This window comes from Muntiacus reevesi, chromosome 5 (assembly GCF_963930625.1).
Source record: "Muntiacus reevesi chromosome 5, mMunRee1.1, whole genome shotgun sequence".
Classification (NCBI taxonomy): Eukaryota; Metazoa; Chordata; class Mammalia; order Artiodactyla; family Cervidae; genus Muntiacus; species Muntiacus reevesi.
The window spans coordinates 44,953,763-44,977,350 of record NC_089253.1 but is presented as its reverse complement, the minus strand read 5'-3'; the positions used below and the strand labels follow the sequence as shown (position 1 = coordinate 44,977,350).

The following is a 23,588-nucleotide window of genomic DNA, read 5'->3' as shown; positions in this document are numbered from 1 at the left end:
GGGCAGTGGCCAGAATCCAACCGAGCTCTCAGGGCTCCTGGAGCAAGACCACCCCTGAGGCTGACCGTGGAAGGTCATTCTTGAGGTTGGTAATGGGGTGATTAGTGTCCAAATGGCTCATGACTTAATCGGCTCACAAGCTCTCAGCTGAAGCGAGCTCTGATCAGAGGAGGAGATGTTTGCAGAGGAGAAGGACAGAGAGCCGGTAAGCCACGTGCTGCCCAGAGATGCTTGCAGAGGTGGATGTGTCTGGGCTGCAGCAGGTGGATAGCAGGCAGGGGACCCTCTGGGCCACAGGTCATGAGCAGGTGGGCAGGATGCAGGGTGATGCTCATGTGGTATGGGGGGGCTGTCATTTGTACCCCTCGACCTCCAAGTGACACCTGCTTGGCCAAGCCCAAGGCATCTCCTTTTTTGGGATGGTCACTCTCTTCCATCGGGGCCCTCAGTTTGGAGAAGCAGTTCCAAGATGCCTGGGCAGGATAGTGGGAACAGATGGGACACTGTTGGGGAGCCCAGCGCAGGGAGGGTGGGAGGGAGAGGGCCCCTGACTGATTCTCTTGCACATCCCCACAGTACTCCTTTCTGCACTGTCTGCACTCGTGGAAACCGGCTTCTTGCCGTCACCTGCGGGAGCTCCTGGGGCCGTGAAAGCCCCCTGCCCCCCACTCAGAGTCGGATCAGCCTCCTCCCACCACCTCCTCGGCTGCTCTGTGCATCAGTCGCCATCTCTGACATGAGCTTAAGATGAGAAAAACTCTACACAGCAGAGGCTGCGCTGGCTCCTTAGTCCTCTCAGTGAATGTGAAGGCCTTTGTGGCCCGCGCTGGCCTCCGGGGTCCCGCCTGCTCCCTGCACCCGCAGGCTCCTTCAACAGGCCTGCAGCCTCGCCACGGGGCCTTTGCGCCTGCTACGTCCTTCTGCAGCCTGGGTGAAGGCAGTGGACACAGTGGTTTTCACCTCCGATGGTTTCCCTGGAGCCCAGGACAAACACTTAACTAAATACCGGTCGGTACACGCCCTACACACCAGGCACATCTACCTGGTCTCACACCCCTGCAGTGTGGCAGGCAGCCCCGCCAGGGGTTTGCGGTCACAAGGGCAAGACTGTTTATTGAGAGTCAGCCACGTACATACTGAGTGTTGGCTGAGATTTTGTGCTGGCTGTAAAAGATCCTTATCCCACCCCCATTTTACAGGCGAGGAAGCTGAGGGTTGAATGATGGGATGCGGAAGTGGTAGGGCTGCACTGGAGTCCCCTGGGGGTGTGAAAAGGCACACAGGGGCCAACTGGATTGGTGTCCTTGAACGACCTTCCAGGGGCTTGGCGCTGAGCATCTTATGTTCGCGCCTGCTCGTGGGCCACCTGGGGATCACAGGAGGTGTTGGCTTGGCCACCACCCAGGCGGGTGGATCTGGATGAGGGGTCAGAGCTGGCCGGTGGCGTGGGGAGGCCGCTGCTGTGAAAACTGGGTCCCCTTAGCCATGCAGGCAGAGTGTGCTGTGCCCAGGGCACGAGGCCTCGGTGGGGAAGATGCTCAAAAGGGGCTCCTGATGAGGACCCCAAGTCCCTCTTCAGATCCGAGGTGGTGGTGGGGTGGGAGGGAGGTGGTCAGCACACGCACCTTCTAAGAGGAGGTGCTGCAGCTCAGACCCTCACCAGGACCCATCCTCCATGGTTTCCAACAAGTGTAGAAATGTGATTGGGCAGTGATCAGACACCAGAGGACCCGGTCCGTGGTCCACACAGAAACAGGAGCCCAGAGGATGGGCCAGGCTCTCCCCTCCTTCCCTGACCCCTGATGCAGTCCTCGGCTCCTCTGCATACCTGCCTCCAGATCTCACAGGTTGGGCCGAACCCCATGCCCCTGGCTCCAGGAAGCCTTGGCCAAAATGGGATAAAACCCCAGCACCACCCCCCCAGCACCTGGTGCTTCCCTGGGCTTGGTGAGCCCCTTCAACACTGATGGAGTCTGAACGCAACTGCGAGGGCGGCGGGGGAGGCTGCGGGGCCACGCAGGGCAGGTTCAGGCCGGGAGAGGGTTCTGGAAGCGCGCGGGCCTGGAAGCCCACCGCCTGGGCATCAACCCTGCTCTGCTGCCTGCGGAGGCTGGCTCTTCTCTCCTGTCACCACCAGACTTCCCACTGGCTTGCAGCTTCATCTGAGCTGGGAATCCAAGGCCTCAACTCAGAGGATTCTGAGGTTCTGAGGGGTCCTCTTCAGACTGAGGGCAGGTCCCCCACTCCCCTTAGTAATGGAGGCTTGTACTGCATTCTGTTTGACGGGATCCTCATGGATCTAAATCACACTGACAGGTAAGAGCCGCACACCTGGTTGGCTAGTGGCACCCTCCTCCGCCCCTTGCCCCTGCCCCCGGCCCACCGCAGCCCACGGAGCACCAGGACACACGGGGCATGCGGGGCCCGGGGCTGCCCTTCAGCAGGCGACGGCGCAGCCCTCTGTGTGTCTACAGTCTGTCTGTCCCACATTTCAGCACCCCTGCCCCTTATATTTCCAGAACCCAGCTCAAGAGGCTCACGCCTCTTCCAGGCAGCCCCTCCTGACTGCCCTGTCGCAGAGATCCTGACCCTTCCCTCTTCTGCTCTCTCTGTGCAGCTCTATCTCCTACTAGCTGGGACCCTTGAGCACAAAGATGGGGGCTCTGGTGCCCCCAGGAGATGGCTCAGCACATGGATGCCCAAGCCCCGAATCCCCTGCTGGCAAAGGCTCTACATGGGGCTGTGGAGGAGGAGATAGGCCTGTCTGCTAATCCAGAAACGTCTGTGGAGATGCATTCAGCCACTGCTCACCCACCTCCCACATTGCCTCAAGCCTGAGACAGGTACCAGGCAGGACCTGCATTCTGGAAGAACTCTGGGGAGGCGCCATCTGCCCTGGGCTCCAGGTGGCACTGAAGTCCAGGGGTTAAGGGCACAGGCCATGGCGGCTCAGGAGGTGGGTAATCCCAGACAATTCACATCCACTCTGGGTCTTGACTTCCTTATCTGTGAAATGGGCACGCGGCATCCATAGGGGTGCTGAGAGACGTGCCCCAGGGCCTGGCCGGGCTCAGCTTCCCCAGCAACATCGGGAGAATGGTGCGAGGAAGGCAGACCCCTTGGTCCTCCTCCTCTGAAAGCAGCTGCCCTTCCTGAGCCGACAGAGCCCAGCCCCGGGAAAGAGCTCCATTTCTGGGAGAAATCACCCTCCGAGACTTCGAGGGGCTCCTGGCCCGGTTGGATGCATCTATGGTCGTGTGCATCTGCGACCTGGCACAGCCTTGGGTGCCCAGCAGATGGAATGAGAGCCGACCGTCCTTCCCATGTGCTTTCCTGGCACACGCCCCTGCAGGTAACCTCAAGGAGAGGGAGGGAGGGTCGGGATCATCCAAGGTCGCCCCTGCCCCAAAGCGGCACTTGCTTACCCCAGAGGGCCATGAAGATGGAGAAGAAGACGGTGGCAGGGTTGTCGAAGAGGTGGCTGGCACGGGCGGTGGCGCACGCGGAGCTCATCTTCCAATAGCTGCAGGTCTTGTCGCAGAGTGGGCACATGGTGATGTTGTGTCTCTGGTCGCACATTTCCATGCTGGAAGAGAGAACAGCCTGAAGTCCCCCAGCCGACGGTCAGGGCCCCCACTGGCCCCGCGGACCAGCACCTTCTGGAAGCATGCTGTCCTTGCTGGGGTGGACATGGTTCGGCTCGCCAGTGGGCTTACAGTGGGGACCACATCCCTCTTCTCCACCCAAGGCCCCAGCTTGGCATCCCACTCTCTGACCCCCTCATCTTATAGCCTTAGTGACTTTTGAACAGGGTCCCACACTTTAATTTTTCACCCAGCCTGCAACTTCTGTAGGTGGCCCTGGGTGTGGATCCATGTGACTTGCTGTGTGGTAGGACAGGGTCGCGTAAGCGTTCATCTCTGGGGTGGCCCTGGGCAGTGGGACTCATGGCCTGCCCTGGAGCTGCCCCTAGAAGTCGAGGTCCCCAGCAGCTTCCCTCTGAGGACCAGGCACCGTCAAAGCTGTGCTGACAGTGAATGCCGTCCAAGTCCAGACGTAACCAGGCCCGGGAGACCCGAAAGAAGAAAGGAGTCAAGACGTGAGGATGCTATGCCCTTCCTGAGCCCGGGCCTCGCACCCAGCGCCTGCTCAGTCCCATTCCTGCGGGCTTCAGTCCACCCCTGTGGGGATGCCCTAGGTACCAGCCCGCGGGCCTTGCTGGGCACTCTGGACCCATAAGAAGATGGAGAATTGGTCCACCCAGACATCCTCTTAGGAGGCAGGTCGCTGGGTCAGAAGGAACGCACCCACAAGCTGCCTGGGGTTGTGGTCCCACCAGGCCAGGCTCACCCTGGAAATGAGGGGTGGTCCCTGAGCAGGATGGGGCCTTGCTCAGGGCAGGCTTTCACTCTGCTGAGCAAACATGAAGTCTGGGGACTGTGGGGAGCTCTGCGATGCCCAGGGCCCTCCTCCTCAGCCCTGCCAGTTCTCAAACTCTCTCTTACTAATACTGAAAAATGTAGTATTGAAAGGCTCACCAGCCATTGCAGGAGACTGCACCGAGTGTCCACCCAGTCTGGACCAACTGTAGGGCTGTTACAACCCCACCTTCACAGAGGAGGAAGCGAGCCCAGAGAGGGGATGTCACTTGTCCAGGGCCACACAGCAGAGTGGGGCTTGCGCCCGGGGCTTTGTCCCTGTCAAGCCCGTCTGTCCCTGCCCCGCTCTGAGCTGCCGCCCAGAGGCCACAGGAGGGCTCCCTGCTGAGGCCAGGAGGCTTGGCTCGGCTCCTTGAGGGGCAGTTTCTGTCCTCTGTGCGCCCGGGGCTGGTCCTTGAGCCTCAGACTCAGTTCCTCCTTCTGGAAGATGAGGAGAGAGGCTGCAAAGGGCCTTGCCAGCTGCGCCCTGCCCTGCCCCTCTCCTTGCTGCTCACTTGGACAAGACGCTGAGTAATAATTAGGCACAGGCAGGAGTGGATTCCCAGGGTTAGATGGCTTTCTGGGTGAAGTGGGGGGATGAATGGGGTGACTGCTTTTTGACTTTTAAGAAAAATTTCTGGATGCACATGAGCTTATGCACAGGATCCTGGCTGGACCACAACCACCAGGGAACATTTGCCAAGAGGTTGTGGGGGGCTTCCTCTGGCAGCACTGCAGGCATCCTGCTCAGTTCTCTTCTCACAGTGGCTCTCCCCAAACAGTTATTAAAAAATTGTGCACCTGCTGTGTGTGGCAGGCACGGCGCCAGGCACGGTAGATGGAAAGACAGACGGAGGGCGAGGCTATGCCTCAGAGCGTGTGGGGAAGTGTGTGTGTGTGTGTGTGTGTGTGTGTGTGTGTGTGTGTGTGTGAGCACGCGTGTGTGTCTGTGTACACATGTATGTTGGGGGGGTCAGGCACACACAGTTCAGAGGGCAACAAGGACTTGGGAGCCAGCCAGCTCTGCATGTGAATTCCAGCTCCATTGCTCGTGATCTGTGTGGCCTTGGGCAGGTCATTTGAACTCCTCGGGCCTCCGTTTCCGTATCCATAGAATGGGCATGCTGAGACTACAGAGCTCATTTTTTTTTTTAAAGGGTCATGGCAGTTTATTTAAATTGGGTTTTTTTTGGCCATGCCGCATGGCTTGCAGGATCTTAATTCCCCGGCCAGGGACTGAACCCCGGTCCACGGCAGTGAACGCACGCACTCAGTCCTAACCACTGGACCTCCATGGAATCCCCCAAGAGCCCATGTTATTGGATTGTCAGGAGGCTTAACCAGGGGAATGTACAGGAAGCCCTGGGAATGGCACTGGGGTATTTAAACCATCCTCCCATTCACCATCGCTGCCATGGGAAGAACGGAGCGACGGCAGCCGCAGTGATCAGAAGGAGGTACAGGCACTGACTCGAGGGGCCCATCTCTGGTCCTCCCTGAGCGTCCTCTCTTCTGGGGCTTCTCCTGAAAGGCAGAGGGGCTGGACACCCACCCATGCCTGACCCCGGCCCCTCTCAGGGGACCAGTGGATGGACAAGTCACTGTCAGCATGTGGCCTGGTGCCACTGGGTGGGGGGCCTGGAGCCTGAGGGTGGGAGGGGGCCGGGAAGGCCAGGGCCTGCGTCTCTGCCTGCCCGTAAGCCCAATGGCTGCCCAGCTCTCTGCCCTGCCAGCTTAAACAACGCCAGCCAGACGAAAAGCCTGTTTCTGCTGGTTTTAAACCCTCAGCCTCTCCCTTCACTGCCTTCAGCCAAAATAAAGACGAGCAACAGGCGCCTGCTCTTTGGAGTAAATAGAGGGATGGGTGGTGGGGTAGCATGTTGCGGGGCGTGGGGGCACTGGCCATCCTGCAGACTTGGCCGGGCCAGGCTCCAAGGGGAACACACACTTCACGCTTGGTCCAAGGCACCAAGCGAGCGGAGGCCGAGGTCAGACGGGGCCCCAGAGTCCCCAGTGAACGCTGTCCGTAACCCTGGCCATGTGACAGCGCTGGCCTGGCCTGGCCCGGGGCTGTCAGCGCCCTTGCGGGAGTGCCTGAGCCTCCTGAGGCAGTGTCCAGGCTGAGACCACCAGCCCTGCCCTCCCTCCAGGACCGGGAGGGAGACGGATGGAGCAGTCCCCGAGGGGGGTGCCCCGCCTTCCACTTGCAGAGTCTCTCCGACTTTGGAGTGAAGGCCCCTCCTTGTCTGGGCTACTCGGATCCCTGCTTTCATTAAACCCCAGAGTGCAGTGAGCTTGTGTCATCAGCAAACAAAGGGACAAGCTTTCTCCTGCCTGCGCCCAAAATAACCCTGGAGGGGACAGAAGCCAGACTCCCTTAACTTTCTGATTCCAGGTGGGTGGAGTACTTTATTGTCATTTGCGTAGATGGTTGCATGGCATCACCGACTAAATGGACAGGAGTTTGAGCAAACTCTAGGAGATAGTGGTAGACAGGGAAGCCTGGCAGGTTGCAGTCTATGGGGTCGCAAAGAATCAGACACGACTTAGTGACTGAACAACAACAACATGTATTCAAACATCCATTGCACAAAACTTCACCGCACGTGGCCTTTCTACACCACTGAGTGGGTCCTAAGGAGCCAGTTTCTTCCCCAGGTCAAAGACTCTTTCATCGGCCCTTTTAAACCACAGCTCTGCTTCAGAGCTGCTGGACTGAGTTGTAAGAAGGGTAACCTGCCCTATGTCCCAAGACTGTCCCGACAAACCGCCCCGGCTCCGGGGAGGCGGGTGGGGCGTCTGCCTCTCTAAACCAGCACTTTGCCTGCAGGCACAGTGATCCTGATGGAAGTTGGGGCTGGCGTCCTGAGCTCACATCATAAACCGCTATCCCTGGGTCGAGATTGGCAAATTCCGGGAACAGCGACCAAAGAGGGGAGATGCTGTCCTCAGACTCCCACTGCCTGAGTCACGCTCTGGCTGCCAGTCTGGGAGAAGAGCTCCCGGCATGAGGCCAGGCTGTCTCTGGGGTCTCGGCTTCCTTCCCAGAGCTCCCCACGCCTGGCCTGCTCCCTGGGGAACAGTGGCAGGGCTATCAGCCCTGCGCTCACGGGCCAGGGTCTGCTGCACCGGGCCAGCCCCTGCAGACCAAGCTGCTGCTGCACGATTTCCCCACATCGTGGGGAGCAGGGGTGCGGTGCAGACAGAGCCCGGCCAGCTGAGTGTGCTGCCCTGAGGTCTCCGAATGGTCCTGCCTCACTTCCTGACCTCACAGGGAAGCAGTGAATTTTCTTGTCATATAATGACTAAGGACTGAATGGGAAAAAAAGCTTCAAAGGACAAAAAGGAGTCGGATATTTATTTTATGTCTTCCTCTCAACAATAAAACGTCTCCTAGGGTGAGCGTGACTGCAAAGGCCGCCCACGGTCTCAGACGGCTATTAAAGCCTTTGGACGGGGCGACTCTGGTCCTGACAGTGCCCGGCCTGGCCTGTGACTTCTCGGTTTGTAGGGGAGTGGTGGTTGCTGAGCGGGGCATGGCTTGTTGGGGTGAGGGGCCCCAGCCCCAGGGAGCTCTATTCCTGCAGTAAGGGGAACGTGGCTCCTTAGTGAGATGAGGACGTCTTTGGGGAGAGGGGCTGCCCACCTACCTGGGGATGTTGTCATCGACAGTGGCCCATCCGTAGAGGAAAACGATGATACCGACCACGGAGGCTGGGATGAGCATCTGGGTGTAGACGCCCAGCCAGGCGAAGTACAGGCCAATCTTCTCCCCAAAATACTTTCTGCACCGCAGGGCAAAGCCAGATCGAGACATGTTTACTCTCAACCCATACCAGGGGCAAAATTTACACCACGCCCCCTCCCCAGCATGAACAGCTCACACGGGGGCCCCTGGTTCTCGACCAAGCAGAGCGGGGGGAGGGGTGGTTCTGAGCCAGGCTGTCATGTTTTGGGGGGGGCTCTCTGGTTTCACAGTGCCCACCCCTCCTCTGCTGAGCCCCGAGGATGGGAGCATTTCCACCTGTAATGTCCACGCTGCAGGGCGAGATGCTGCCCGGAGGCAGTCAACTCTGTTCCAGCCTCTTGCAGCCTTAAAACAGTTAAAAACTCCGGCCCTGAGGCACCAATAACTCCATATATTGAGCATCTCTGTCTTCTTCACGGGCTGGGCTCTGATCTATGTGTCCCCACAGGAAAAACGTTGCCTGGTCTGTCTGCCCTGGAAGGGAGGTCTCTCAGGAGAGGACACGGTGTCCAGAGGGGCAATTCTTACAGATTCCCAGGCAGCTCTTTTCTTCCTTTTGACACAGAAAGAAACCCCACCAGATGCCTGACTGGGTCGAGCCAGACTGAATTTAGGGGGAGACTGAACATGACAGATGAGAGCCAGTCCTGCAATGAATCTGAATAAACTGCTTGATCTAAGGCTTGACCAGGCTGCCAGTCCTGCTAGGAGACCTCAGCTCCCCTGCACAAGTTCTTCAAGCTCAAGCAGGGGCCCATGCTCTGCACACTCAGTGCAGTCAAGAGGCACAGGGATGTCTATCCACCCAAGCCTGCTCTCAGAGTCCCCACTTACCTGACCAGGTCGATGGGCTGGTACTTGTAGAAGACCCCGTAACTCGCCCACTCTTCGTACAGGAGCTGGGAAAAAGGAAGTGGTGAGGGCTGGGGAAAAGTAAACTGCTCCCAGGTTCCTTGCCAGAACACAGAGCTGCCAAGGTGCTCAGCTCATGGCTACATCATTCATTCATTCAACAAACTCATATAGAAAGTCAGCCCTGTGCCAGGTACCATGCTGGACACTAGGATGTGAGCTGAACACCGCAGACACCCCCCTGAGCCCTGGAGTTCCCACTCTGGTGGAGGAGACGGACATGGAGAAACGGGTCCAAGGTTTCAGCTCTGGTACGGGCCTCAAAGAACCCGCAGGCAGTGGTGGGGTCCTCGAGCAAGTACAGACCTATGGTTTTAGGTGGCGGTGGGGATGGGAAAGAAGCTTCTGGCATCATTATGGAATCCTCACTCTTCACTATTTGATTTGGGATTTAAAATGGCCTGCCACTGTCAGACACCTCACTTTCTTTGTTAAAGACAGACCCATCCGGCTTTGGAGCAGAGAAATCCCAGTGGTGTGATTTTAACAGATCTCACGAGGTGCAAAAAAGCTGACGTGGATCTCCTGAGACAGGCTGTCTGATTAACGTGGCCGAGTGAGATGAATGAGATCCACAAAACCCACTACGCCCCAGGCTTGGGCAGGATGGTAATGAGCTTGGCCTTGTGGGAATGTATATATTCATATGTCTGTATGAACATGTAGCGTGTCTTAAAGATGCTGGGTTAGGACTGCTGGTTGTAATAGAGAGATCCCATGCATGTGGGTGATTAATGCTCTACCAACCTTAACCCAAAGCCTGCGGTGACACTGCTGGCTGGAGGGAAGCGGGCCCCAGCTGGGAACCCAGTGCCTTGGCTGCCCGTCTCTGCTGGCATCAGACAGGGAATGGACAGGAGGCCAGCGTGGGGATGCCTGTGAGGCCTCACCAAGGTCCCTGGGTCTCTCCTGTACACTGAAGCTTGATTTTGTCCTTTTCCCTTTTCTTAATATTTAAATTTAAAACTTGTGAGAGTCTCTTACATTCAGATTCTGCTGTGGCCCCAAATACACCAAATACAGCTTTCTCTTTTGTTTTTTAAAAATACAGCCTTTTATATCATCACCCCCCAATACCCTATGCTATGGAATAAATGTTTGTATCTCCCCAAACACAAATGTGTTAAAGCCTTAGCCGCCCAATGTGACTGTATTAGGAGGCTACATATTTATGGAAGTAATTAAGGTTAAATGTGGTCATGAGAGCAGGGTTTTGCTCTGACAGGACTTGTTCAGTTGCTAAGTCATGTCTGACTCTGCAACCCTATGGACTGGAGCCCGCCAGGATTCCCTGTCCTTCACTATCTCCCAGAGTTTGCTCAAATTCATGTCCACTGAGTCGGTGATGCTATCTAACCATCTCATCCTCTGTTTCCCCCTTCTCCTTTTGCCTTTGATCTTTCCCAGCATCAGGGCTCCACTATGACCTGTCTGTCTTGGGTGGCCCTGTACAGTATGGCTCATAGCTTCATTGAGTTATGCAAGCCCCTTCACCACCGCAGGCTGCGATCCATGAAGGGGATTGGAAAAGACCCTGGCAGGACTTGTGTTCTTATAAGAAGAGGAAGAGACACCAGAGTTGGCTTTCTTCTAGTGCACACATGGAGGAAAGGCTACACGGTGGGAAGGCGGCGGTCTGTAAGTCAGGGAGAGAGCCCTCACCAGAATCCAACCCTGTCGGCACCTGGATCTGGGACTTCCAGCCTCTAGGACCATGGGGAAAAAATGTTTTCTGTTCAAGCCGCCCGTCTGGTACTTTGTTACATCAGCCTGAGTGAGTATATTCTCCCCCACTGACTTGGAAGACCCACAGCTGGTGGGATGGTTTTCTATACACAAAGATCCCTTCAACTGAGCCTCTGAAAATTAAAAATGTGTAAAAGGCTCACTCAGAGGGGTCTAGCTTCCACAGACCAGGGAGTCAGGGGTTCCTAGAAATGAACCTTCAGCAAGTTCAGCAAACTTTCCTTTTTTTTCCCCATTTTCCATTGCCTCTCTCCTTCTGCAGCTGGAGCATAATACTCAGGAGAGCACAAGCGCTGTATTTCATCAGAAGTCAGCACACAGGGGCAAAACAAGCAGGGAGGAGAATGCAGGGAGAAAAACAACTGAGAACAGCTAAATGCATTCTTAATAAACTACAAGCGAACCTTGCTGTCAAAATCCTGGGTTTCGCCTACTCTGATCTCTCTAAGAGGAGCTTTCTTTGAATTTTAAGTCTTTCTGTAAGTGGCATGAACAGGATGTGTTCAGCATGACTCCAAGTCCTGAAAGACTTAATGGCAAGTCTGATTGCTGGTGAGGGAACCTTGGTAGCTTCTGCAGAAGGGACTAGGATGCACGGGGCCAACACCATGTCGGAGGAGAAAGGGTCCAGGAATTAGAGCCATGCTGCCGGGCTGGGACAGTGGCTCTGTTGGGTCGGCAGTGGGTGTCCTGGGCAGACCCTCCCTGCCGAGTCCCATCGTCTCCTTGATACAGGAGGAGCCTGTCCTTCCTCCCAAGTCATGATGAGGACTCAGACGGGCCCAAGGCTTTGAAAGCGGAGTGCTGGGGTCTCGTTACGTGTCATCTGTCTGATTATGCAGAAAAGGAGGAAAGCCTACAGTTTTACTCTCTAAAGGGAGAGGTCTGAGCCAGCAAACTCTGATAAGATGGCACAGCACCTCTGGAGAAACAAAGCAGCCGTCACTGAAGGCAGCTTCCTCCCCTCAGCTGAAATTTACACCCTAGACGCACTGGAGGTGGATCAGAGGGAGGGATGAGACAGACCCTGGGATGGAAAGGGGGAGGCACAGAAGGACCCACTTGAAGGCTGGGCCTTGTCACACTGGTCACCCTGTTCCCGGGCCTGCACAGTGGGACTGGTCGCAGCAGGCCAGCCATCGCCCACCAGTAGACATGACAGATAGGGGTACAGCTCAGCTTTCTACATAAACCATTTTATCTCGGTGGACTTTTCTTCCTGCCAAGAAGAGAACATCAATCACCCTGCAGCTGTCAGCACAAGGAAATCAAACATCAGATTTCCAGGGTTGGCAGAGTTCTGTGGAGCCCTTCGGCCTGTGAGCAGGTGGGAGATGTCTGGGGCCCTTGGGCAGGCTGGCTGGGGGCTGATGACTCTGGTCACGGTGACCCTGGAACCTTCCAGCACCTGCCCTCAAAGAGATCTTGGTTCCACCCACTGGCATCTCTCCAGTCCAGACCTCCCACCGGGGCCCACAAGGCTTGGGGGAGGGGACGGGGGGGGCGTCACAGCACCGAGGTGGTCCGTAGTGACTGTACATGGACTTGCCCCTTGCTATCTCCCTCTGGGATGGAGGCACCAGTAGGGCCAGGTTTGTCTGGTCTGTGTCATCCCCAGCTTCTCAAACTGGGCACATGGCGTTTCCAGCAAGCAATTGTTGAATGAATGGATGAATAAATGAATTATGGGCCAGGGCCCTGTGGCTCTCAGCACAGCACACCCGAGGCCACCTCAGTTCACACCTGGAGTAACCCCTCCCACCCCCTGATCCTGGAGGAGGGAGCTCTTGGGCTCAAGGCCCCATGGGTTTGCGGTCCAATGATCAGGCCAAGAGCTATGGCCGTGCTCGGCCCAGCTCTGTCCCGCCTCCCCTGAAACACTCCTGCTTGTGCCCTTCTCTGTCAGACCAGCACAGGAAAATGGCCTTGGCTTGGCTCGCCCCACTTTCTGTCCTGTGTCCTCAGGCATGTGGGGCTCCTGCCACTGACAGGATGCCACAGATTTTTTCATTGCAAAAGCAAAATACTCAGAACCAGATCACTTAGGGTGAAGTGATCATGGGAGAATGAGTTCTCTGAGCTGAGACCCAAACATGTGTCTAGGGCATTTACTCTTCCTCCCTTCCGTCTTTTCTTCCTTCCACTCATCCACCACTACTCATCATCTATCCCTCCTTCCCATCCCTCATCCATCCACCCATCCATTTGTTCACCTGTCCATCCACCTACCTGTCCATCCACCTGTCAATCCATCTGTCACCCACTCATCATCCATCCACTCACCCAGTATTCTCAGGCCTTGTATTTGTTGCTGGGACATAAAATTAAATAGGGAGAGGTGGGTGGAGGACAGGCAGCATTCCAGGCAGAGAACACGGCTCGGTCTGGATAAACCTGGAGCTGTCTGCTGGGCTGGCACACAGCGGTGCCAAATAGTTCGTAAGTAATAACTAAATAGCATAGTCTTGGCACTGACATGGCCATCAGTCAAGTCTCCTATGATTAGAATGGCGGTCAGTGAGGCTGGAGTGTGGGGAGGAAGGTGGGAGACTGGGGTGGAGGGCCTGGGACCTGGAGGCTGAATGGCCAGAAGGGGTGGCAGGGAGTGGCAGGGGTTGCAGAGGGATGTAGGAGGCTGGGCTCTGAGGCCAGGGTTGGTGCAGGGCAGGCCCATGGACCGGATGGGGGAGATCTGCAAGTCACGGACTCTCAGACGAATGCCAGATGTTCCACTAAAAATAACCAAATATGTAATTTTTGTGCTAAATCAGATAGCATCTTCAGTTGGATTCCTGGGCGGGCGGACGAGTTGTATCAAGTACCAGAGATTTAAAAGCACGTATTGGGGGCTGGAGGGAGGTGGGAGCGGAGAGCATTTCACATACAGAGGCTCGGGGCCCTGGTGATCGGGGACAAGGCCTCCATTGTGAGGTTCTCAGGGAAGCGTCTCCACCGTCATCTCCACCGTCATCTCAGCAGGATCCACTCTCCGGGAGCAAGAGGCAGGGCAAGGAGGGTGGCTGAAGGAATGCAGGGTGGGGTGGCTCCCTGAGGTGAGGGAGGACTTGTTGGGGAGATGGGAGGAGTTCATGTAGAAGCAGAGAGAGTGTTAACTGCTCAGCCGTGTTTGACTCTTTGTGACCCCTTTGATTGTGGCCTGCCAGGCTCCTCTGTCCATGGGATTCTCCAGGTCAGAATACTGGAGTGGGTTGCCATGCCCTTCTCCAGGGGATCTTCCCAACCCAGGGGCTGAACCAGGGTCTCCCTCATTGCAGGCAGATTCTTTAACTGTCTGAGCCACCACGGAAGCCATGTAGAGGCAGGGAGGCTGGTATCTGGGAGTAGGCAAGCGAGAAAAGGAGAAGAAATAGCTGTGGCAGTGCAGGAGTGGACTGTCCTGAGAGCACAGGTGGGTGGGATTAGGAACCAGTGAAGCAGAAAGGGTCACTTGGTGTTTCCCAATGTGTGTCCCACAGAACACTAGCTCCATAACTTCCCCATTAAAAAGGGTTCCAGGACAGGTAAGTTTGAGAAGCACTGGCTTGACCACCATCCATGGGGTCCCCTACAGTGCTGCTAGGGGCAGGGGCACTCCAGGTGGCTGGCCTCGTTGTTCCCAAACTCATTTCCCCGGAAGCTGGGGTGATTAGGCTAAATGTCAGCAAAGAACCGTGGAGGTTCTGGCTGCTCCAGTGAGATACAGTCGGTGCATGAAGGAAGGGCGGGGCGAAAGGGCAGGCTCGGGGCGCTTCCCTTCCCCTCACATGCTCGGACGACCTGCCAAAGATGCTTCTGAAGATCAGAGCTCCCTGATGGCTCAGCGGTCAAGAATTCACCTGCAATGCAGGAGCTGCAGGAGACCGGGGTTCGATCCCTGGTTTGGGAAGATCCCCTGGAGGAGGGCATGGCAACCCACTCCAGTATTCTTGCCTGGAGAATCCCACAGACAGAGGAGCCTGGCGGGCTCCAGTCCGTAGGGTGGCAATGAGTCAAACATGACTGAAGCGACTTAGCACGCACAAAGCACGAGGAACAGTCCACCAAGGCGACTTCACCCATCTTCTCCACCAGCTGCGGGACTGTGACTCTGGGACCCCTGCACCCCTGCCCCTTGCTGGCCCCAAGGCCCCTGACCCCAAGGAGCAGGCTCCCGGGTCTGCACACCTACCTTCCTGTCATTGAACTCCACGTTATCCCCTTCGTAGTCTCCCTGGAAAGAGAGAAAGGCTCTTACTCTCCTGTGACCTTTCCACAAGGCAGGTGGGCTCATCCCAGGAGAGAACCTCATACAGTGCACAAGGGTGCCCAGGTCCCCTCCTCCTGTGACAACATGCGCCGTGAGCCCGGGCTGTCCTGCCAGCCCTCCCTCCACTCCCAGAAAGCCTGAAGCGCCTTCCCCTCGATGTAGACCCAGGAAGGGCAAGCAGTCAGTCCCTTGTAACTGGTGACACAGAGGAAAGGGGCTTCGGGGGCTGGAGGGGTGGTCAGTGAACATCCCATCCTGCCAGGGGCGTCCTGCTGTCTTGTCTCAGACCCCACCTGGGCGGTGTCCCTCTCCCTCTCAAGAAGGATGCCCCCCTCACCCAAGGGGGATGCACCTCAAGGTGACCTTCTCCCTCTCAAGTGTCCCAGGAAGGATGCTGAGTTAGATTGGTGAGGCCACTGTCCTCATCCTACAGATGGCAACATCGGAGCTCAGAGGAACACACTGACTTCCCCGGGAGAGACGCGAGATCTGGTCAGACCTGGGACTTGGATCCAGGTCTCCAATCCCAGCAGGAAAGAAGGAAGGCCTAAAAGTCAAAAGGGAGCCCAGCTTCCCAGACAGGTGACAAAGACAAATAGAAGTGTGGGAGAGGCTGGGCCGAGGGGGTCTGCCTGGTGCCTGCTCCACACACCAGCTCCTTCCACGAGCCCCACCAGCCCAGCCAGCGCCCTCCGGTGGTGGGAATGTGATCACCAGACAGACCACTAACGCCCGTGGTCTCTGAATGAAGACGCTCTGGGAGCAGTTTAACCAAGTTCCCCTCAGTCTTTAGGCACCCCCTGACCCCCGCCTGCCCCAACCTTTATGCCTCCGCAGTGCTTTCCCTCTTGGCTGAGACGGCCCCATGACTCCAGGAGCACCTCATTTCCACAGAGGTCAGCTTGTTGGTGACCTGGAAGGGGGCAGTTGCCAACCAGGAAGGAAGCTAAAAAGCTGTCCAGCAGCAGCTGTAATGCCAAGTCCTTCTCCGGAGTTGAACGCCAGTTACGGATCGGAAGGCTCTTCCTCCATCCTCCACGCACAGTCATAACTGGTTGTCTGGTTGGCCATGACCCAGAGCCTGGTCTGATGGATGGATGCTCTTGCTGAATGAATGGACAAGTGAAGCCCTGGAGGGGGTGGGGTGCCCCGGGCCACATACTGAGATGTGATCTAGCACAGCTCAGCGGTAAGAGGCTGATGGTGAGAGCCATACACGCACAGGAGGAGTCTGCCTCCTGCCAGAGGCTAAGGTGCAGCTTCAGTACAGCCAGCATCCTCTATTTAAGGCATGGGGTCCAGGGGCTCCATTCAGAAGGATTTATCTGCCCAAATATTTGAACGTCAGCTTCAGTACTCAATGGTGTGCGTGTCCATCAGCTGCATGGAAAATTCATGGACGGAAAATCTCATATTCCCTGGAGATGACTGAGGTCCATCATCTGGCTGGAAAGAACCCTGCAAGCAGAGCCAGCATCTGGGCTCTACCCCTTGGCTGTGTGCCGCTGGGCAAGTGGAAGAGCAGCTGCAGTCTCAGTCTCCCCATCTGTAAAGTGGGAACAGTCCCCACATGAAGGGCTTCCCTACTGCCCTGTCAGGTGCAAAGATGATGATGCAAGAGGAATTTCCAAGATACGGAGCTTGGAAATGCTTTGTGTGGGCCCCGTGGATTAGACAGTCTTGTACTCGTTGCTTTAAACTACAGTGAGAATCCATTCCTAAGACAAATGTAGCAGCCAAGCCTGAGAAGAGGAGGTGCATCGGGCCCCAGGGAAGGCGGAGGTGGTTGTGCAGCAGGGGGTGGAATAGCCTGTCAACCACATCTGTCTTCTGGCCTCAGCTCCCTGACAGGGGTGCTGTGTGACCTTGGGCAAGTTACTAAACCTATCTGAGCCTTCGGGTCGGCACCAGATTAAGTGAGATAAAGCTCCTACTGAACATGGTTCTTTGCATACAGTTAAGTGCTCAGCAACATTGATTGCTCCCCTTTCCCTTTTGAGACTTAAAGGGCTGAATCAAGCAGGCAGGGAGGCCCTGAAATGTTTTGGCTTCTGTCCCTGACCTCTTGGTAGGGGTGACCAGCTAGAAGGCCATGCAGGGCTGTGTTCCTGGTGCCCGTGGGGCTGAGCAAACCCAAGAGGCACCAGTGGGGTGGATGAGTGAGGCCCCTTCCTGGGAGGAGCCAGGAGCTCCAGCCAGGACCTGTGGTCTGAGCCTGGTCCTGGAAACATTTATCCAGCAATAGGTCAATTGTCAAGACCACCTGACTTCATCCCACACCACATTTACTGAGTACGTAGGAGGCGCCACACGCAAAACAAATGACGGGCAAATAGTGTTTTCTTAGTGGAACAGAGAGCAGGCAGGCACAGGGAGGAAGGGAGGACTCAGCCGTGCGGGGGAGGGGAAAAGGCAGGCTCCAGGCCATTGCTCTATCTGCCCTGGGCGAGGGTCCAGGCAGACAAGGCGGAAGAGCATTGCAGGCAGAAGGAACAGCAGGAACGGAGGCACAGAGATGGGAAAGCGGGATGGGCTGATCCCCAGCCCCCCCAGTGAATGACAAGGAGCGGCGGCAGGTCAGCTAAGCATCCTTCCCTCTGGGTCAGCAGTCCCGGTAGGAGGGCTCTTTGCTGTCTGACCCCCTCTGTTTGTTCAACCCAGTGTCGCACTGAAAGCTCTCCCATTTCTGTATTCCCATCAACACCCTCTGCAGCCCTGGCAACTGGACAGGGTGGGCATTATTCCCAACTTGCAGATGGGGCTGTCTCCAGTCAAGGCCGCAGAGGAGGGAGTGATCAGGACTAGAATCTGGGTCCTTGGACCCCCAGGCCTGCCCCTCTTCTCTCCTAGCCTCTGCAGTAACACACATTTGGAAAGCTCCAGAGATCCTCCATCCGGGGTTCCCACACTGCTTAGGCCCCACGGCCCATCCCCAGTGCCCTGCTGAACTCCAGTCCCTGTTTCCATGGAGATAATAAGAAGAGAATCCTCTTTCTCTCCATTGCGAGCCAAGACAATGCGGCTGTGGCCACAGGCTATATTTGTCAGGGGGTACCAGTGGGATTTGGAGATGCAGCTCAGGAAACCGGCCACTGGCTCTGCAGAAGCAGATACACGAAGAGCTCTGCCCAATCTGCCAGAGCCCAGCGGGGCAGCGGGCAGGGGCGGGGAGGCTGAGCCAGCACACAGTTCTTGTGGAGCAGCTGGCCTGAAGTTCAGATACACCTGGGGCGCTGCCATAGCGCCCTTGTCCTGGAGGAACGGTTCAGTGAGAAAAGATGGCTCTGCGTGTAAGTCTGGTCCCACCTGGGGGAACCAGGAAGGGCTGTGAGCCAGTGACGTTTTTACAGGAGTGCCAAAGCAGGAAGCCTGGACCACAGGATGACGAGAGCTCTGAGCTCTGGTGTGGTGTGACCCTGGGGACCTGGGGACTCAAATGACACGCAGAGTTGGACAGTGTGGGTCAAGGTTACTTACATCGTGCAGGGGGTAGGCCGCCGAGTAGACACCATTGGCCAGCAGGCTTGTGATGCCTTGAAAATAAAGGCAGAGAGAGGATTACGGACCAGTCATGTATGTCTCCTGAGGCTCTGGGTTCAATCAGAGAGGTCCCAGGACTGTCTCAATCATTGAGAATTTTCTCAAAGCGAGCCACACCTGGCCACACAGAGCCCGGCCACCTTTCTGGGGTTTCCTCCCCGGGTTCAACTGGGAGATGATAAAAACATGCTCTGTTGGCAGAATTAGAAAGACAGAGAGGAAACCCCAAGAGGAAGTGACACCTGGGAGGAAGGAGGGACCCCCAAACCTGCGATTCACCAGCTACCCCCACCTGCTTGAGGGCAAGCCTGCAGATGAATGAGGGAAGTGGAATGTAAGTGGTTAGAGAAGCTGAATCATGAGAAAAATATGGATGGGAAAATTGATGGTGTCAGAAAACACACATACAATTTGGAATTAGATTTTAGGTTGATTGGAAAAGCCGAAGAGGAGGCCTGCGGGCCCCACGCGGGGCAGAGGCACTTACCGTATCTATCACACTTGCGCCTCTTATTTAAAAGGGCAGAATCCTTCTTTCTTCCCTCTCCTTGCCCTGTTTATACATCCGGCTATTAGTTATACACGAATGAGGCCCCAAGGATCAAAGCTGTGTCTGGGAGGCAAAGTGCTCATTTTTGCTGTCCAGTGCTCCTGAGGGGCAGTGGAATGACGGCCGGGTCCTAGTTTGTTGCTCAACGCCCTGCACTGGGAGCAGGATAAACATAACCACATCTGCACCTCCCAGAGTCCAGAGGTGTGGACTCAGGTGCCCAGCCCCAGAGTAAGGGGGTAAGGCAGAGCCCGGCTGTGCACAGGGCCTGGGGTTCTTGGAGATCTGATCTGGGGAGCTAGAGCTGCCCAGGAGTTTCCACGAATCCCTTCGCTGGTCACATAACCCTCCACCTGGCCCAAGAGCCTTTCTAGGTAGTAAGTGGGTCAGACATTTCAGTGGCCTGGTTGTCCCACTTGTGACTACTTTGCTCTGGCATGGATGGGAATGTCCCTCTGTGAAATCCACTTAGAAATAGATCATCTCTTTAGTTAGTGATCTGGGGTGATCAGGGCACCTGAGGACGCTTAGAAACCCAAAGCAGAGTGAGGTGGGGGCATGTGGCCAAAATCCCCTGGCTGGAAAGTTCAGCTATGATAAAATGTGAAGGAGGGGCTTGATTCAGGTTCATTGGCTCCTTATCGTCCCCAGAACTCTCTCCACACTGTGCTGTCTCAGGGCCTTTGCACAGGCCGTGCTCTCTATCTGGAAGGCCCATCCCTCTAACACCACCTCATCAGAAAGACCACTGATCACTGATTCTAAACCCCCCCTTACTCCCTATCCCCTTCAACCTGCAAGGCCATGTTGCGGTTCACCTGGTTCTCTCTGATCCGCCTCCTTCCTCCAGAGCAGAAACTCCCTGAGGGCGGGGTCCTACCTGGCACAGGGGTTAGTGGGTGACAGACCCCATCTATGAATCTGGAGGTCAGGAGGGCTTTCAGATAAGGTGCCAGTGTGGAATGGGGAGCAGAGAAGGACCATCTGTCTGCTCTGTCACTGTTGCTGGGAACCAGCCCCGCCATGGAACTTGCCAGAAGATAGACAGCTACCTCCCCCCTCCCCCCAACCAGGATGGCCTGGTGTGGGGTCGGCTCTGACTGAGGAGTGCCCAATCCTGAACTCTTTGCAAACCTTCACAGCAACCACACAAATCTTCACCAACAGGGGCCCCATGCATTTAGTCACGTCATGTCTGACTCTGCGACCCTATGGACTGTAGCCTGCCAGGGCTACAATCCATATAGGGACCCTACAGGGAGACTGAGGTCAGAGACGCATCGCTGGGGCTAGATCCATGCTTCTCCCACCTCTGGTGGCCTGGGTCACCCTGGAGGATCTCGCTCCATTGGCGGCTAGGCTATGGGGTCAGTTTTCCTGGCTTCCTCTTGACTCCCGGATTGCCCCCTGCCCAGTGACTTGGGACACAGGTTTAGAGATTTCAGTCCCACAGCGCCCTGTGACCATTGGCCTCAATAGGCAGGGGACATGCAGCCCACCTGACCCTGGAGGCGGCACCCTCTCCCCCTCCCCTGCATCCTGGGCCTGCCCCAGGTTTCAGTTGAGAGCATCTCACTCTCTCTCCTGCCTCCACCCCACAGGAAGCCAATAGGGAAGGGGGTCTCCCCTGGGGTACAGGCTCTTACCAGACCCTCCCTGCACCCTTGAACCTCAGCCATAACACTTCAGATGCTTCTAGAGCATGAAAGACTGTGCTGTGAGCTTAGCTCTCAGCAGTTGCTTCTCCAGGAGAAGCAAGGAAAGGCTGGGGAAAGGCATCCCTTTGTCCTGAAATGATTTGCTGTATTAAATTCAGCCCACGCTGTGGGCAAAGGACCCCCTTGGGGAGGGGGTTCCATTCTGCATGCTTTGATCAGAAAGGTTTTGCACTTGTGGTTGTGATGTCCTGTAAACTGGTCCCCGAGGAGCCCAGCGGCAATGGTTTTGTGGCACGTTCCACATCTGGGCGCCCCTTCCAGCAGGGCCGCGGCCCAGGGTGAGAGGTGGGGGAGGCACCTTCCAGGCTGCATGTGTGTCTGGATACTGGCTGAGGACGGTGCCTCCACGGGAACCCTAACGACCTCCTCTTGGACTTAGAGGGTCAAGAGCAGGGTGAGGCCCCTTGGTGGCTCCTCCAGTTTCCTGCAGGTAGGATTCACTGCTTCTGTTGGGAGAGGCACGTTAGGCCACCGCCGATGCCTCCAGCCAGAGACCAGGATCCTTTGGTGCTTAAAGGGCCGTAAAACCGCCTTGCGGTCCTGGAACGGCTCTCCTGCCTTGAAACGGTTACACAGGCTTAAATCAAAACCCTCTGGAAAGCCCCAACCCAGTCGCCCAGCCCCCATGGAGAATATGGGGAGGAAGATCACACAGCAAGACAAGTGCTGACCTCAAGCCCCAAGCATGCCCTTACCCATGCTGTACTTGGCCTTGGTACATGTTGTTCTCTTCAGGATTTCATAGACCTGTGGTGGAGACAGGGGCGGGGGCCATAGTTACTCCATTGAGGGTGGCCGGGAAGGGAGGTGGTGACCGTGACCAGCCTCCCACATCCCCCTAGGATGGTGTCAGGACAAGGTCACCTTGAAAGGCCCTTGCTGAGTTGGCGCCCAGGGATATGGGCATCCAGTGCACGGCGTGTTTCTGCCCCTCTGGCTGAGAGGTGAGCTGGAATTCAGAGGTGTGAGGGCCCTGCCCACAGGACCACTCCCTGATGAGGCCCTGGATGTTCTAGAAACTCAAACTCCTTTCAGTTCAGTTCAGTCGCTCAGCTGTGTCCGACTCTTTGCAGACCCCATGGACTGCAGCACGCCAGGCTTCCCTGTCCATCACCAACTCCTGGAGATTGCTCAAACTCACATCCATCAAGTCAGTGATGCCATCCAACCATCTTTACTAACAAATTACTTCACTTTGATCCTTGGGAGCCCAGGCCTGGGGGTCTGCCTGCCTGCATTTGAGTCCTTGAAGCTGTGGGGTCTTGAGCCAGCTACCTCGTGCCCTGAACCTCAGTTTCCCCATCTGCAGAATGAGATGAAAAGAATCGACCCTGCACTGTAGGTGTTCGGGTCATAGCACTCCAACCCCCGAGACCCCCGAGGTCCCCTGACTCCCAGTGCCCTTCAGGCCCTGAGCTGTCTGACTTCTGTTCACCTGCCCGGTTCTAACCCAGCAACCCGGCCTCCTGTCTGCCCCTCACTCACTGGCCCTCTCCTGGGACCCCAGGGTCTACACCTTGGCCGTTCCTTTCACCAGAAACACTTGTCCCCCAAGAGCTAAGTTGCTGCAGGACCACCTTAACAAACAGGCAACCGAGAAGCCATGGTCCCTACTGCTCCACCTTCTAATTTTGCTCTCACTCTCCCTTTTTGGCCGTGCCTCGTAGCTTGTAGGATCTCAGTTCCTCGACCAGGGATTGAACCCTGGCACCAGCAGTGAAAGTGTGGCTTACTAACCACTGGATTGCCAGAGAGTTCCCTAACTCTACTCTCTAATCCTGGATCCCTCCACACTTGCCAAGTATCAACGTGCCTGTTGCTTCTCCCCTCCCGCCTGTCTTGGGAAGACACCAGGTGCTCAGTAACCGATTGACGATTGACGAGTGAATGAATGAATCACCCAGTGAACTGGCTCCCTCCCCAGCACTTCCTGAATCTCATCGGTGGCCTCATCCTGACCTTGCTGCTTCTCCCGCAATCACCTCTTTCCTTGCACATGCAGTTACAGCCCTGGTTCACAACCACCGCTGTGACCCCATATCCACCCACTTCCAGGTCTGGCCACTGGTGGTGATTTTTCTAGGACCTTGCTCCACAACCATCTATGGCTCCCTAGTGCCTACCGATGGAAGATTCAAGTCCCAAGACCCAAGGGCAACCTCTGGCCCTTCCCCGTGGTTCTCTGATGATCCTGGCTCCTACCCACTTGCACATTGGGTTGCCCCAATGCTAGGAGCCCAAGGAAGCAGGCAGGAAGGACTGTCACAGCCTTGTCTAGAACGATGCTGGGTCTCTGAGACCATAGGATTGAACTAACCAAGGGCAGAGTTTTGAGTCACCAAAGAGTTTCTCTGGTGCATTGGTGGTTTAAAAACTGGCCTTCAAGGTCTCTGGGAGACAATGACTCCCACCCCAGAGGTAATCAGGGCCAAGGATGATTCAGCTAACACTTACTGGCTCTGACAGAATAACTTTCTGTGACTTGGGGATCACGTCTGAATTCAATTATAAAGCAGATCCTAAACAAGATGGGGCCCAGAGCCTTCATTCACATATGCCCCCCGCAACCTCGGGCCACCTCCCTGACAACAAGAATGAACTTACAAATTTGCACCCTACCCTTCCAGGAGCATCCTAGTGATTCTCAGTAATATAAAACCGGGGCACACATACATCTGGAAATGGCAGGTTCCCAGGTCTCCCCACTGGC

At 56.2% G+C, this 23,588-nt stretch overlaps 1 protein-coding gene across 1 annotated transcript in view; it reads right to left on the bottom strand.

Annotated features, from left to right (window-relative positions):
- ANO1 (anoctamin 1) overlaps positions 1 to 23,588 on the bottom strand; it is a 169,761-nt gene that overhangs the window by 44,497 nt on the left and 101,676 nt on the right. The window contains exons 7-13 of the mRNA XM_065937963.1: positions 21,574 to 21,625; positions 19,098 to 19,163; positions 18,548 to 18,603; positions 14,993 to 15,034; positions 9,001 to 9,065; positions 8,069 to 8,203; positions 3,426 to 3,586 (exon numbers count right to left, since the gene is read on the bottom strand). Coding sequence (XP_065794035.1) covers positions 3,426 to 3,586; positions 8,069 to 8,203; positions 9,001 to 9,065; positions 14,993 to 15,034; positions 18,548 to 18,603; positions 19,098 to 19,163; positions 21,574 to 21,625 — 577 coding nt within the window. The remainder of the gene's footprint in view (positions 1 to 3,425; positions 3,587 to 8,068; positions 8,204 to 9,000; positions 9,066 to 14,992; positions 15,035 to 18,547; positions 18,604 to 19,097; positions 19,164 to 21,573; positions 21,626 to 23,588) is intronic.